At 39.8% G+C, this 15266-nt stretch overlaps 2 protein-coding genes across 2 annotated transcripts in view; one reads left to right on the forward strand and one right to left on the reverse strand.

Moving 5' to 3' along the window:
• The window catches only part of CDCA2 (cell division cycle associated 2), a 71149-nt gene extending 69445 nt beyond the window's left edge, over window positions 1-1704 (reverse strand). The window contains 2 exon segments of the mRNA XM_059695952.1: window positions 24-84; window positions 1238-1704. Of these exon segments, the coding sequence (XP_059551935.1) occupies window positions 24-84 (61 nt within the window). The 5' untranslated portion in view covers window positions 1238-1704.
• Window positions 1705-1845: 141 nt separating this feature from the next.
• Window positions 1846-15266, forward strand: part of KCTD9 (potassium channel tetramerization domain containing 9) — a 48842-nt gene continuing 35421 nt past the window's right edge. Inside the window, exons 1-3 of the mRNA XM_059695953.1 lie at window positions 1846-2031; window positions 11684-11805; window positions 14863-14906. Of these exons, the coding sequence (XP_059551936.1) occupies window positions 1984-2031; window positions 11684-11805; window positions 14863-14906 (214 nt within the window). The 5' untranslated portion in view covers window positions 1846-1983. The remainder of the gene's footprint in view (window positions 2032-11683; window positions 11806-14862; window positions 14907-15266) is intronic.

The following is a 15266-nucleotide window of genomic DNA, read 5'->3' on the forward strand; positions in this document are numbered from 1 at the left end:
GGAGGCCACGGATCACTACATACCAGCATTAACAGCAGGCTCCTTGGTTTCAAAGGGCTCGCTGTCTTTTGAATTGGTATCCATCTAAAAAAAGAGAAGAGAAAAAAGAAGATTCCCATTCCCCAGATTAATGTGATTTAATGAAGATCTTCATTCAAGACTGAACTCTTAATACAATCTACATTGGCATGAAATTAGATGTGGAGAGTACTTTTGGAACTCAAATTAGAAGAAAATGATAAAAACTGTTTGAAATAAAAAAAAAAAAAAAAAAGCAAGCCCCATACTGTAAGCGTGATTTCCAACCAGTGTGCTGCAAGAATGTTTAAAAACATGCACTCCTGTTTCATCAGGGGCCCTAATTGTCAAATAAAAAAATAACAGCCAACACAATAGCCGTCTGGTGTGAATGAATCCAAATCACACCTATTATTCTGTCAGATTGGCAAAAAATACATATTTTTTGTATGCAACAGAATTTTGGTGATTAGTTTATGTGTGCCATGAGATTTAAAAAAAAACAAAACACGTTGACAATCGCTGCTATAGGCCCTGGCTTCTCAATCTTAGCGAACATCTGAGTCATCTGCGTCCCCTGCGAAAGGCCCCGCTTCGTGGAATCCCGGAAATTCTAAATCAGGGGGTCGGGCTGGGCCCCAGAAATCTGCATTTTGGAAAGCACGCGGGTTGAACCAGCCCCGGTCGCAGGAGAACCACCGTCTCCGTGGGGCAGGGTAAGGAGACGACACTCCTGAGACGCAGCACGGCCGTGTACGACACCTGAAAGCCAGACCCTACCTCTGGCCCCTCTCGCCCGGGGTTCCGTGGACGCGCCGCAGCACGGGAGGGTCGCGGCGGCCTTGCCTTCTAAACCTCGGCTCTTCCGTCCTGCAGGGCTCGCTCGAGAGCCAGCAGCCTGGACGACTGCCGCGTCCCGGACCACCGACCACCGCGACCCGTCGCCCGCGGAATCCAGTCCTCAGCTCCGCGCGGCCGCCGCCCGCCTCCGGATTCAAATCGCCCGCCCCGCCCCGCGGCTCACTGACGTTACTCCGGGAACCTCTGCGCCGCCGCCACCCGCGGTGTCCGCGCGCGCCCCGAAACCTCCCAGGCCTCTACTTCCCCGTCCCGGGAACACGAGGGGGTTCGTGACTGCTGGGAAAAGCGACCGCTCGCTGCGGGGGACTCACTGAGCAGAGGGAACACCTGTTACCCCGTGTCCGTGGGGACTACTTACCGTGAGAGTCTCGCGGAGGAACCCTACGGTTAGCTCTTCGGCCCTCCCCTCCTGTCTTTCGATTGGATGCTGCAAACTTCGAAAAGAATCATTGGACCAATCCTGACAGAACGATGGGGTGGTTCTGACCCAATCAGCCAGCTCTGACGGCAGCCGTTTCCTCCGCGGGTTGAGCGAAGGGCGGGGTTACAGCCGCCGGCGCTGGTGCCTGCGAGTCACTTCTTAGCGCTCCACTTCCCTCAAACCCCACCTCCGTATGCAGATGAGGTCTACCTGGTTTTGGGTTTGCGCCTGCTCCTTAACGCTTGGAGCCGCGGTCCGGCTCCAAGTTCTGCTCTGATTGGCTGGGATCCCTCCCCTGCCAGACCGCAGCCGCGCTCTCGTCCCTCCACCGGGGCGGAGTTAGTATGAGCCCACCCAGTACAAGGTGATGATTGGAGGGGTTCTGACCGGCGCCGCCGGTTGATTGGTCGAGCTTAAAGTCACTCTGGGGAGGTTTGGGGAAGGGCCCCAGGCTGGCTGAAGCGCCCAGAGGCGGGGTGGGCAGGAGGACCGGCCAACCCGGGGGTGTGGGACGGAGAGTGCGTGCGGGTGTGTTGTGTGTGTGTGTCTATAAGAGAAGGAAGGTGGCGAAGGGGGGAGAGTCCGAGTGGGTGGAGGGAGGGGAAGGGCGGGGGAAGAAAAAGGTGGGGAGAGAGCCAGGTGGGAGGGTGGCGACTCACTCAGGACCCGGCGGGGTCAGCGCGATGAGGCGGGTGACCCTGTTCCTTAACGGCAGCCCCAGGAATGGAAAGGTAAGGGAGTCGGAGGCGGCGAGGCGCGCCGGGCTGCGGGGGGCCAGGGCGGCGGAGCGCGGCGCGGGCTCGCGGGGCAGAGGGCTGAAGTTGGGGACGAGGGCTGGGAGGTGGGCGTGCGCGGGGTGGCGGGGGTCTGGGAGGTGAAAATCGGGTCCCCGCAGCCTCCTCCCAGCCCCCCAGGTTCCTACCTCGAGCCTGCCCTTCGGCTCCCCGGCCGCCCCAGGGACCCGCGCAGGTCAGCCGGTGCCTAATCGTTCCCCAGTCCCGGTGTGGGGCCGGGGGGCCGAGGGCACGGAGGGCTGCTGTCACCCAAGCGCTGGGCGCCGATGCTCCCCTTTCCCACCTCCTCCCGGAAGACCCCGCTGCCCGCACCCGGCCCGAGGGCTCCCGTTTCCACCTTGGTGCTGACTAATGGTCCGCTCCAGTGGTGGCATGCGGGCTTGATCGGGTAAAAAAATAAAGCTCCTTCAGTGAATACATGAGATGCTCTCGCATCCTAGGTCTAATAGAGGCTCGGAAAGGAGGGACGTTTTCCTGACGGTTCCTTCGCTCTCAGGGGCCCCAAGCCCCGCCGCCGCCAAACTTGTGCGCTCCGGTCTCACCGTGTTTGGGGTGGGGGCCGTGGCCGGCCCCAGGGGCTGACCGGGCGCTGCTCCTTTCTGCGTTAGGCCTCTGTGGAGGGTGTGGTGCTAAATATTTTCCAGCGCCAGAGCAATCCAAAAGGAAGCCTTTTCCTTCTCAGCTCTTGCCCCACCCAGGAAAGTTGTCCGGCTGCTTTGGAAAATGTGACTGTTCAAGGCAGACATGATGGTGCGGCTAAATGACATTTAGAACTAACTGAGCCTGAGAGTCGAAGGTAAAAGTAAATTGGCTTCACTGTATTCCTGGCCAGAGCACTTTGTCTCCTGCATAATTTGGAGACACTGTAAATTTCTAAATAGTGTAATTATGCCACGGTGTAAAAAAAAAAAAAATGATTTTCCAACTTATTCTGCAGTTTTAAACATGCTCTAAAAATGTGAACCACATTCTAGTTTGTTGACTGTGATTCTGTGTTCTGGTCTTAGAGATTTAATACCCAGATACAACAGAACTGGCATAAATTCAGGTTTCTGAATTTTCATAAATGCTGCCTTAAAAGATGCTTCCCAAGATTTACATTATTGCTGACCATTATTAACTTTTTTCTCAACCTGTTTTGTCTGTTGTTAACTACATTCACAATCTAAAACTTATATTACTAGAAGAAAGCTTTAGTATTTCCAAAGTTACAATTGTAATATGTCCTCAAAAACGGCCTCTGATGCACCTTTTCATCCATCTCTCTGCTGTGTTAGTCTGTGAAAGATAAGATGTTTAGACCAAGCACAGGTATTTACGCTGTAAGTTTCTTGTGTTAGTCTTACCATATTATCTTTAATACATTTTTTAAGCTGTCCAGATTTGACTCCGTTAGATTTTTGGATTTAAGTTTTATTTGCTTTAAAAATATTTTGCTAGAGAATCTCAGAAGATTGGAAAAACACATCTCAAATAACTAAAGATCAATGTTTATGTTAAAAAGATCATAAAAATACAAATTGAAAAATACTAGTATGAGTCAATATTTAAAGTGTCATGCCATAATCCTTACTGCTCAACTGGGAAACATTCTATGCCAAAGTTGTCAGTGTTTCCTCTCCTCTCCCTTCAGCTGATTAAAAATAAATCGATTAGAATTCTTTTATTTGACAAAAGAGCAGAATAATACATAACAGCCTGCATTTTTGCATATATAAAGGGACTGTATTTAGCCAGGATGGTATAATAATGACATGATGTTCATAAAGAACGTGCTGGGGAAAAAGCATGACTACAAAATAGAGTTTGATTCTCCCATCCACCAGTTGGAACATCTGTGTCACTTCCATTATCTTTTTATTTGTAGCTTGTATTTTTGTTTCCTGCTCATCAGAATGTCAGTGTTGCTGTTTTTTCAAATAAATTAATGTCCTATGAAGCTTATTCAGCAGTTGCCAGACAGGGCTATGAATCCTGGGGTTGGAAGGTATAGAGTCACTGCAGGGGACAAAATATGGTCATCATGACTTTTCTGTGTAATCTATAATAATAAAAGCATAATATGCTAATTAGACCGGACAGCCGAACGACCTTCCCAACATCCTTCCGGAGGAAGCCGCAGCTGCGAGGGCTGAGCCCCTTGCACGAATTTTGTGCACCAGGCCTCTAGTTAGTGAATAAACAATAAAGTGTAACTAGTGAACATTTTGATGTGGAAGGATGGACTGTGTATTCTCTAAAACAGTGCTTTCCACAGTGAGATGCCGCACCACAGGCTGCACAAGAGGATCCAGTGGAGTTTAAGATTTATGGTTTTTACTTAAAAACATAAAATAATGTTACAACTTTTTTTTTTTCCCCATTCTGGAAAGACACAGATGCTTTCCACCACCCACTGTGTCTGTTGATCCCAAGTCTTCTGAGAGAAGGGAGTGTGTTCAGGTGGGCAGCTTCTTCACTGGGTTGGTTCTCTTTGGCATGTTGTGATGTATGGAAGCTACCAAGTCCCAGGTTAAGATTCGTGTTATCCATTTTTTTCTCTAAATTAACCCTCACCACAATGCCAAGTGGCTTTAAAAGATTTCTTCAAAGAATCGGCGGGTTGAAGACTGTATAATCCTGCAAGAATAAATAATGAGAAAATGGCAGCGCTGCCCCTTCTCCTAATATAAATTATGAGATTTTTTTAATGGTGGATCTCTTTGGATCTGAGAAGTCAAAAAGTGCCAGATTTTAAAGAAATCTGTTTGAAATTTTATTTAATAACTGCTATTAACAATAAGTGCGTCCTTAATTTGTACGATTTTTCTTTGAAATATTAGCCAATGATAGGATGAGATCATCCCAATTAGCAAGACATTTAAAAATATTTGCCAGCACATGAAAATAAACCATTTCAGAATTTTTTTCTTTAACTTCTTTTTTTCATGTTTAAAGTCAATTTGGTATTTGGCAAAATTTCACTAAATTTATTGATAAATATTTAGGAGATATTTACTGCAGTCAATAAAAGTCCTCATGTTGTTTAGAAAATCATATTCTTTGAATTTGAATTTTTTAAAATTGCCTTTCATCCTTTCTCCATATGCTCAGAATTCCCATTGTTCTCTTTTTATTATTCCATCTAATAGCTGGTGTTAAGAAAATTGAAATGAGGACTCAGATACCTGAGCATAGCAAGTGCCTTCTGAGCATCCTGGTGTCGATTCAGTTTCTGTATCTCTTGAACATAAGTTCAGAATATTCAGTCATGAGCTATGCAAAGCATAGGCCTTTTGGATACCTTATTCATTCAGCCGACACTAATAGAGTGCCGTCTTTGTATTGAGGCACCTTGCCAGGCTGCAGACTTAGTGGGATATGAAATAGAACTTAATTCTCTACTGATGTTTATAGTCTTGGTCCAGGAAGTAACTGTTTTCTTCCGGCTTTGCTATTAGTCAGAAATATGTTGTTGATATTATATATCCAGATTTGAACCCATTATATTGTTAGAGTTAAAGGCAGGTGAAAATCTATGTGAACTTTTGCTTATTGAAATCTAAATATCTAATAAGAACCTCGTGAGGGCTTGCTCTTCAAGTTAAACAGTTTTAAAATATACTTGGTACCTATAAAAGAATATAATAAAGAATATTAATATGCATAAAATTAAAAATCCATTAGCATAACAAATTTCAGTAAGCTTGCCACACAACCCAAGAAATAGCTTATTACCAATAACTTAATGTGTTCATCCACTTTCCTTTCCCCCTGCCTATCCCATTTTCATGAATTTTGTATTTCTCTTTTCCATGCTTTTTTAATAGTTTTGTCATTTATGTATGTATAACTAAACTATATATTCTGTGTTTGTCATTTTTGTGAAATATATCCTAATTTGGTATCTCATTGCATGTAGTCATTTTGGACTTGGCTATTAATATAATATTTCTAAGATTCCATCAATAGTGTCCCACATAGTGGTAGTTTATTCATTCTTACTTCTTTGTATAAATATAAATATTTAAATATACTACCACAGTTTATCCATTATCCTATCAATGGACATTTGAATTGTTTATTTTCTTTATAGTTTGATATTAAAATAACATTGCTCCATGAATATGCATATATATATATATATATACACACACACATATATATATATACATATGTATATACATATGTATGTATCTTGATACACATGCAAGCATTTTTCTAGGGCCATGGTTCACAGACTTTATAGCATGCATTGGAATTACCTGGAGCAACTGAGAAAACACATTGCTGGATCCCACCCCCACAGTTTCAGTGTTAGTAGGTCTGGGGTGGGACTAGGATTTGAGTTGCTAACATATTCCCTTAGTTCCAGCTGCCTGTCTAGGAACTACACATTTGAGAACCATGGCTTCTATATATTTAAGTTGTAATTATTGGGTGTTAGGGTGTGTGAATGTTTTAATTTTACAAAATAGTGCCAAATTATTTTTCAATGTCATTGCATTAATTTATGTCCCACCAGCATTGAATAAACCTTCCCATTGATCCACATCCTCTTCAACACTTGGTGTTTTCAGACTTTTTAATTTTTAATATTTTAGTATTTGCCTTTTTGGTCTAGAGCAGCCGTGGGCAAACTACGGCCCACGGGCCGGATTCTGCCCGTTTGAAATGAATAAAACTAAAAAAAAAAAAAAGACCGTACCCTTTTATGTAATGATGTTTACTTTGAATTTATATTAGTTCACACAAACACTCCATCCATGCTTTTGTTCCAGCCCTCCGGTCCAGTTTAAGAACCCATTGTGGCCCTCGAGTCAAAAAGTTTGCCCACCCCTGGTCTAGAGTTAATGTAATCTTTTTTAGGAACAAATTCATTTTAAATTTTTTAAATGTATTCAACTAAATGTGTAAGTAGAGTAAGTTGAGCTCTACATTAAGTTAGTCATTGTAATTGATTATTTGCAGTAATTTAAATTGGCGTGCATAAATTTAACAAGTATTTATCGATTGTGTATTATGTAATAGATATTGTGGGGATATAAAAAATGTTTTAAATACATGTGCAGGTTTTAACTTTTGAATTTTATTAACATAGGCTACAATTTGAAAATGGTATTTAAAGGCAAATTTAAAACTTACATTAAACTGAAAAGTCCTGCTGTGCATAATATACCATTTATTTTCTCAATTGATAGATAGCTTTCACTTATCATAGGTCCTGAAATTTAGAAGTGATTAAGTTAAATAGCAGTATATTATAGTGGTCATGAACTTTAACAGATGTGTTTCTCAATTTACTCCAAAGAGTGCTTTCATTCTAGGTATAGTATAGTGCAGGGGTCCTCAAACTTTTAAAACAGGGGGCCAGTTCACTGTCCCTCAGACCGTTGGAGGGCCGGACTATAGTTTAAAAAAAAACTATGAACAAATTCCTATGCACACTGCACATATCTTATTTTGAAGTAAAAAAACAAAACGGGAACAAATACAATATTTGTATTTGCATGTGGCCCGCGGGCCGTAGTTTGAGGACCCCTAGTATAGTGCCTAAGTTAGTAAAGCGACATGGAAATTTCAGGTCCCCACTGGGGAGTATAATGCACATGAAGCAAATAACCATTATGATCTTGACCATTTTACAAATGCTCAGCCGCTGTGTGAGGACCAAAGTAAACTTAGTATATAACAATTAGAACATATCCATGATATATACAAGATTGCCATTGCTGCTTTTTTCCAACAAAGTTGTTATATAAAGAAAAATACATCATGTACTAGTCTGTTTGAATCTTCTTTAAACAGACTATTTTTAAATCTGATATTCTGATTCGTTTATATGAAAGAGCTTTAGAATATTAGTTTTATAAAATTCAATATAATTAGTATGCTCAAGAGTCACATTAGCCCAGCCAGCATTGCTCAGTGGTTTGAGCACCGACCTATATAACAGAAGGTCACAGTTTGATTCCTGGTCAAGGCACATGCCAGGTTGCAGGCTCAGTCCCCAATGGGGGGTGTGCAGGAGGCAGCCAATCATTGAAGTTTTTATCTTTCTCTCCCTCTCCCTTCCTCTCTGAAATCAATAAAAGTATTAGAAAAAAAGTCAAACTAAAGTGATCTAGTTAAAAAAAAAAAAAAAAGCCAAAAATCCCCTCCAAGTGAAAAACAGGTATATTAGTCCAATTTAAGGGGCATTTTCAAATTTACAGAATTATTATTTGCATTAACTTAAGTTTCATTTTCTCTAGTTGATGGCCCTCTGCTTATTTTATTTAAAGGAAATTGTCAATTGCTAGATTGTCAACTGCAAAAAATAATTTTTATTTCTAAAGCAAGTGCAAGGTAGGGAACGTCTGGCCCTTGGGTCCCTTGAAATCATTTGATCTGATCCAGCCAAGGCATTAGGGGTGAGTTAATTAAATGTTTGACCAAATACAGCAGGCTAATATTTAAGTTAATAATTTTGTATGGCCCAAGAATGATGTTATAAATATCCACATAGCCTTTGGTAGAAAAAGGGTCCCCCAGCCCTGATCTAGAGCAATGGCAACCTCAAATAAATTATAACTTTTGTCCTTTATTAAATCAGTAACACAAGTTCATTGTAACAGATCTGGAAAACAAAGCAAAAGTTCATAAGAAAATAAGTCTACCATAATTCCATTATCCAAAGACAGCCACTTTCAGTAATTTTATGAATATCACTTTAGAATTGGATATATACTATATACTTTGTGTTTCAATTTAATGTCAGTGGAAAAGACAGATAAATATAACACACACAAAAAAAGGCATGTCCCAGTTCAACACTCTGAAAGCAATGAAAATTTCATCCACCATTTAAGTATTTGTCAAAGGCTTACTATAAGCCTGGTAGTGTAACATTTAATCTAGTGGATCCTTCTTTTTAAACTGGCTGTGGTTATTTTTCTGGCTTCAAAGAGGAGGGTAGCACTTTGGCTAAACTTGAGTGCTGCTCATCAGCATCCCAGAGGATAGTTGGTTACCTGTATTCAAAGAATGCATAAAAACTTTTGAGTCAAACCTTTACAGTCTAGACAGAAAGTCAGATCAGAAAAATATGTTAGTCAAATGATAAATTGTGTTTAAAGTATATGAGGGTTGATTTAAGTGATAATGAAGTAAAAGTTAAACTGGATTGAAACCATACAGTGTTTGTCCTTTTATCGTCTGGTTTATTTCACTTAGCATAATGTTTTCCAGATTCACCCATGTTGTATTATTTTTGCAACCTACAAGGAAACTCCTATTGTGCTTTGATTGCCCTGAGAATTGCATGACTCTATACATGGCTTTTTCCTGTCTTATAATCAAATTTTACTTCAATGGGGAAGAAAGGAAAGAAGGCAGCCCCTCAACCCTCCAATATAAACAGGTTCTATCACTTTGTTGCTATGCATTGCTATAGCATGGTCAAGCCTAACAGAATTAAAATAGATATTTCTTTGTTCTTAATTTTCCTCTGCTCTTTGGAACAGCACTATCCAATTGTGATGGTGGAAATATTCCATACCCGTGCTATTCAGCATGGTAACCACTAGCTACTGTGGCTTTTGAGCACAGAAATACAGAAATGAATGTAAACATTTAAATATTAAAAACCAAAAGGGATCGGGTGAGGAGAGGCAAGAGAGGGAAAGGAATTGGAGTTTCTTGGGAAGGAAGGGCTAGTGTGACAGATGAACTGAATTTTAACTTTTAATTAATTTTAATAGGTTAAAATTTAAATAGCTTCTTGTAACTAGTGGCTTCTAAATTTTTAGAGCAGGTGGGTGGTCTTTATTTTCATTAGGATACAACTGACCCACAGGAAAAAAAAATCATATGGAAGTAGAAAACAATTTAATTTTGTATTTTTTAAAAAGTCATATAAAATGTAGGTTCTCTTAGGTTTTACGCCGCCGCAAGGAAAAACCGTGAGTCCAAACAGAGACCAGATCTATATTTCCAAATCTATTTCATCATCCCAAACAGAAACTCTATTGATTAAGCAGTGACTCTCCATTTCCCTCTCTGCCCTGGTAACCTTTATTCTACTTTGTCTCTGTGAATTTGCCTGTCCTAATTACCTCATATAAGTGGAATCACACAATGTTTGTCCTTTTATTGTCTGGTTTATTTCACTTAGTATAATGTTTGCCAGATTCACCCATATTGTAGTATCATTATTTGTATGGCTGAATAATATTCCACTGTATGTATATACCACATGCTATTTATCCATTGGGTTGTGCATTATTTTAATAATTCACTTAGTCCCCTTTAAAGTGTGCTTGCCTACAACCCTTCCCCCAAATACTTGGAACAATTATCTGTTTTTTTATCCTTATGATACAAGAGGAAACAATTGGAATCTGAGTACTCTGCTATTGAAAGATTGCATGCTGCTAGATTAGCAAACAACTCCCTCCATACCCAGCTATTAACTTCACTATTTAACTAAAAATTCAGTGCCTACTATACTCCAGTCACTGGCGAGCAAAGGCCCAGCCCGGTTCTCGTTTCATATGGCATGTTTATCCAATATCCTGTGGGAAGTCAATTGGCTATAAATGCTTCATGTTCAGCTCCTTGCCTACTTTTTATTCATAACATTCAGAAATCCTAACTGATAAGGGTACAACTATACAACTCAGCTGCTGGGAATCCATAGTTACAATTAGGACTGGAGCAAGAAATTCACTTCATGTAGAGATTTTCAACCCCCTACCTAAGCAATTGCACATACCTCACACACACATCAGACTGCCTGATTGAACGCAGGACAGATCAGTTCAGCTGGATAGATCAAACCCAGCTGCTTGCTGTATTTAGAATGTTCGCTAAAGTCTGGCTTTTATAAAATAAGTAGTTATTGAGGAATTAAATGAGGTGGGAAGTTGTTACCTTTCATATGGTAATTGATGTAATAAATGTTATAATAAACAGCAATAAATCATTCCTATCTATAATAATAAGAAGGTAATATGCTAATTAGACCAGATGGCCAAACAACATTCTGGATGACATTCCTAACAACCTTCGGACAAAGCCGGGGCTGCGAGGGCCCTGGGGCGAGGTGGCAGCCGCCTGGGCCCTCGGAGTCCCTTGCACGAATTTCGTGCATTGGGCCTCTAGTTTTTCAAATAAACCATTTCTATAGCAAAAGAATAATGTAAAAACACTATAAAGATTTAACAGGTCTAAGCACTTTGCTGAGCTCTTAACTATGCATTAGCTCATTTCAACCTTCTGATGTAGGTGCGACAATTTTCTTTTCTAGGTAAAGCAACAGAAGCATAAAGAGGTTAAATAATTTGTCTCAAGTCGACAGGCAGCATAACTGGAGCACTATTTAACATACGTTAAGGTTGTAGTTTGCTTCTAGTCAGACAATTTCTGATTCTTTAGTTTTAGATTTCAGCCATATTAGGCACTCAGTAAATATTTGTCATAGAAGAGAAAGGAACACTCAAGAACCTCTCAAAATCTTCTTTTACATGATAATCTCATTTTAGTCCAGTTTATAGTGTGATACTTTATGATTTATGAGTGATGAAATTCATTATGCAAATTGTTCAAATTAATCTGGTGTGTTTTACAGGTGGTTGCTGTATATGGAACTTTATCTGATTTACTCTCAGTGGCCAGCAGTAAACTTGGCATAAAAGCCACTAGTGTGTATAATGGGAAAGGTGGACTGATTGATGATATTGCTTTGATCAGGTAAATTTCACTTTTCATAAACTTTCCACTCTGCGCTCTGAGCTTCTTGGTGCTATGCTAGTTCCCTGACACAATGGTTTAATCACTGTTAAAGAGTAAGATTTTGGCAAGTGATTGCCTACTATTTGCTCTTTGGAATTTAAATCATTTGAACTTAGGATGTATTGATCAGATAGAAAATCCTCAGTACATTCCAATATATTAATAGTCTCTCTGCATAGTTCATATATGGTTATGAGGAATTTCTTTATGGCACTAGAAATGACTCTAATAAGACATGCATTTTTTAATGTTAGAAATCTGCCCTAGCTGGTTTGGCTTAGTGGATAGAGTATCAGCCTGCGGTCTGAAGTGTCCAGGGTTCGATTCCAGTCACAGTCACATGCCTGGATTGCAGGCTCCATCCCCAGTAGGAGGCATGCAGGAGGCAGCCAATTAATGATTCTCATCTTTGATGTTTTTATCTCTCCCTCTCTCTGCCTCTCTATTATCAACAAAAAAACATACTAAAGTAAAAAATCTAATTGATCTCTTTAATTTTATGTGCCTCTGCTTATTGTTCAATTGATTTCCTAAGAATGCTTTGAATTTTATAAATATTACAAATATTTATAAACTAGAAGCCTTGTGTATGAATTCATGCACCAGTGGGGTCCCTTGGCCTGGCCTGTGGGATTGGGCCAAAACTGGCTCTCCGACATCCCCTGAGGGGTCCGGGATTGTGAGAGGGAGCGGGCCAGGCCGAGGGACCCGACCGGTGCATGATCAGGGCCAGAGAGGGACCGCGGGAGGGCTCCAGGGTGTGTCCAGCCCATCTCGCTCAGTCCCAATCAGCCGGACCCCAGCAGCAAGCTAACCTACTGGTCAGAGTGTCTGCCCCCTGGTGGTCAGTGCACATCATAGCGACTGGTTGACCGGTTGACTGTCTGCCCCCTGATGGTCAGTGCACATCATAGTGAGCGGTTAAACGACCTTAGCATATCATTAGCATATTACGCTTTGATTGGTTGAATGGATGACCAGACACTTAGCATATTAGGCTTTTATTATATAGGATTATAAATACTCACTACTTTGGTGGAAACTTGCTAAGCAGAGTTAACTCATCAATGATCTGTCACAATAGTAGTTTGTTTTTGGGTTCAGTTTTTTTTTCTTTTTATTAAATATATTAAATATATTTTTATTGATTTCAGAGAGGAAAGGAGAGAGAGAGAGAAAAAAAAAACATCAATGATGAGAGACAATCATTGATCGGCTGCCTCCTGCACACCCCACACTGGGGATCGAGCCTGCAACCCAGGCATGTGCCCTTGACAGAATCGAACCTGGGACCCTTCAGTCCACAGACCGATGCTCTATCCACTGAGCCAAACCAGCTAGGGCTTGGTTCAGTTTTTTAAATATCCCAGGCAGAATTATCTCTTTAAAACAAGTATCTAGTTTACCTCATCCATCCTCATAGGATCATAGAATTTTGAGGCTTAACAAATACAGAAAGGGAACACAAATTACTGACAATGTGCCAGTTAGGTTGTATTTGCTTTGCCCACTTTATCTCATTTCATTGGCAAATAATGGGGTTTTTAAAAAAAAAATTGATGGAGTGAGCCCTGGCCAGTGTGGAGCATTGTCCCATACACTAAAAGGTTGCGGGTTCAATTCCTGGCCTGGGCACATACCTAGGTTTTGGGTTTAATCCCCAGCCAGGGCACATATTGAAGGCACCCAATTGATGTTCTCTCTGTCACATTGATGTTTCTCTCTCTCTCTTTCTCTCTCTCTCTCTCTCTCTCTCTCTCTCTCTCTCTCTTTTTCTCTCTCTTCCCGTTTCTCTAAAGTCAGTAAGCATATCCTCATATCCTCGGGTGAAGATTCAAAGAAAATTGATGGAGTTAAAAGAATATGCTCTACATTATAATAGTATACAAAGCTTAATTTTCATTTAAATATAGGTCATAATGACTTTTCAGTATAATATACTGCCTTTGAAGTTCATAACTTCTAGTCCCTTCATTTTATAAATTAAAAAACTAAACATCTGAGAAAATAACTATCTAGGCCATACAGTTGCTAGCTGATTTTTGTTAAAGAGAAGAAAACAAATTTTCATACTAGTCTTAAAAAGTTAACTGGCCTTGTGAACAAGTAGAAATAGTTATAAATTTAAAAGATACTTATTTAAAATCCAAATAAAATAGGAGGAATTTTTAGTTTTTCAATATCTATCTTCCATATTCTTTCCGTTTTTATGCATAAATGAGTCAAGCTGTGGAATTATTTCTTAAAAAGACTTCATTTATAAGAAAAATTCAGTGTGTTCCTGTGATGTTTTATAGGAAATAAAAATTTCTGCAACATAGAGGGTCATAAGCCTTCCGAACTATAAAATATATACCTGTTTAATAATTTGTGGGTCACAGAACAATCCGGTAACTTACTTATTATAGTAATAGTGGGATGGGTTGGGGCAGGAGAAGAGAGGAGGATATCACTGGTAATCCAGGACTTCAGATTATGTGCAGTCATTTACATTTGGGGGTGTGGTGGGTGTAGAGTAGGTGAGTGTTTACAGCAGTTACTTTCATATATTCTTCCTAAATTTAATACAGAAATTTATTTTCCTTTCCAAAGCACAAAGCAGCTGATGATATGGGAGAAAACTCCAGTAATTTATATAGTATTATAGAATTAAAGTAAAAAAAGAAGAATTGGCTAGGGCTTTAATCATATCCTTTAAACATAACAGTACATTCTTCAATTGATAAGAAAGCTTAATTAATAATAATCTATATAATTATCTAGTAAGTTTTGTTTTGTTGACTTGTTTTCCATTTCAAAAGTACTTTCATGTTCTGGATCTTACTTGAGTTTAAATCCAAGGATAGTTAAGTGTGTGTGTAGAGGGTGTTTAACAAAGAAAGCACTGGAAATTTACATAGTCCAATTTGCAAACCTGTCTTCTACATAATTCTAAGGAACAGTTCTGTATAAAACAGATAATTCATGTGATTTCTGGATGTTGATGGTACCTTTTCAAATTTTTATTTCCCTCAGGGATGATGACGTTTTGTTTGTGTGTGAAGGAGAGCCATTCATTGGTAAGTGACTTCCTTAAAAGCCATTTTTGTCTGTCAAAACAAAAAAGGTGAGATTACATGTTTAACATGGCTTAACATTAAAAAATATTTTGTGGTAGGATTCAAAACTTCATACCTGTTTTGATTCTGCATTGGGTATGTGTGTTAAGTAAATGTTTAATTTGAATTGTATGATCATATTTAGTATAGGTACCTTATCTTTTACGTGCCTTTAAAATGCTCTGGATGTGTACACATTCATTAAATATGAAATTATACGGTACTTTTGGTTTTAGAAATTATAATTGTTTTGAAATTTTCTTTCATAGTAGTTGTTACAATTTCTATAAGTTTCATATTACATATTTTTAAGCATGTATT

Source organism: Myotis daubentonii, chromosome 5, assembly GCF_963259705.1.
Source record: "Myotis daubentonii chromosome 5, mMyoDau2.1, whole genome shotgun sequence".
NCBI classification, from domain to species: Eukaryota; Metazoa; Chordata; class Mammalia; order Chiroptera; family Vespertilionidae; genus Myotis; species Myotis daubentonii.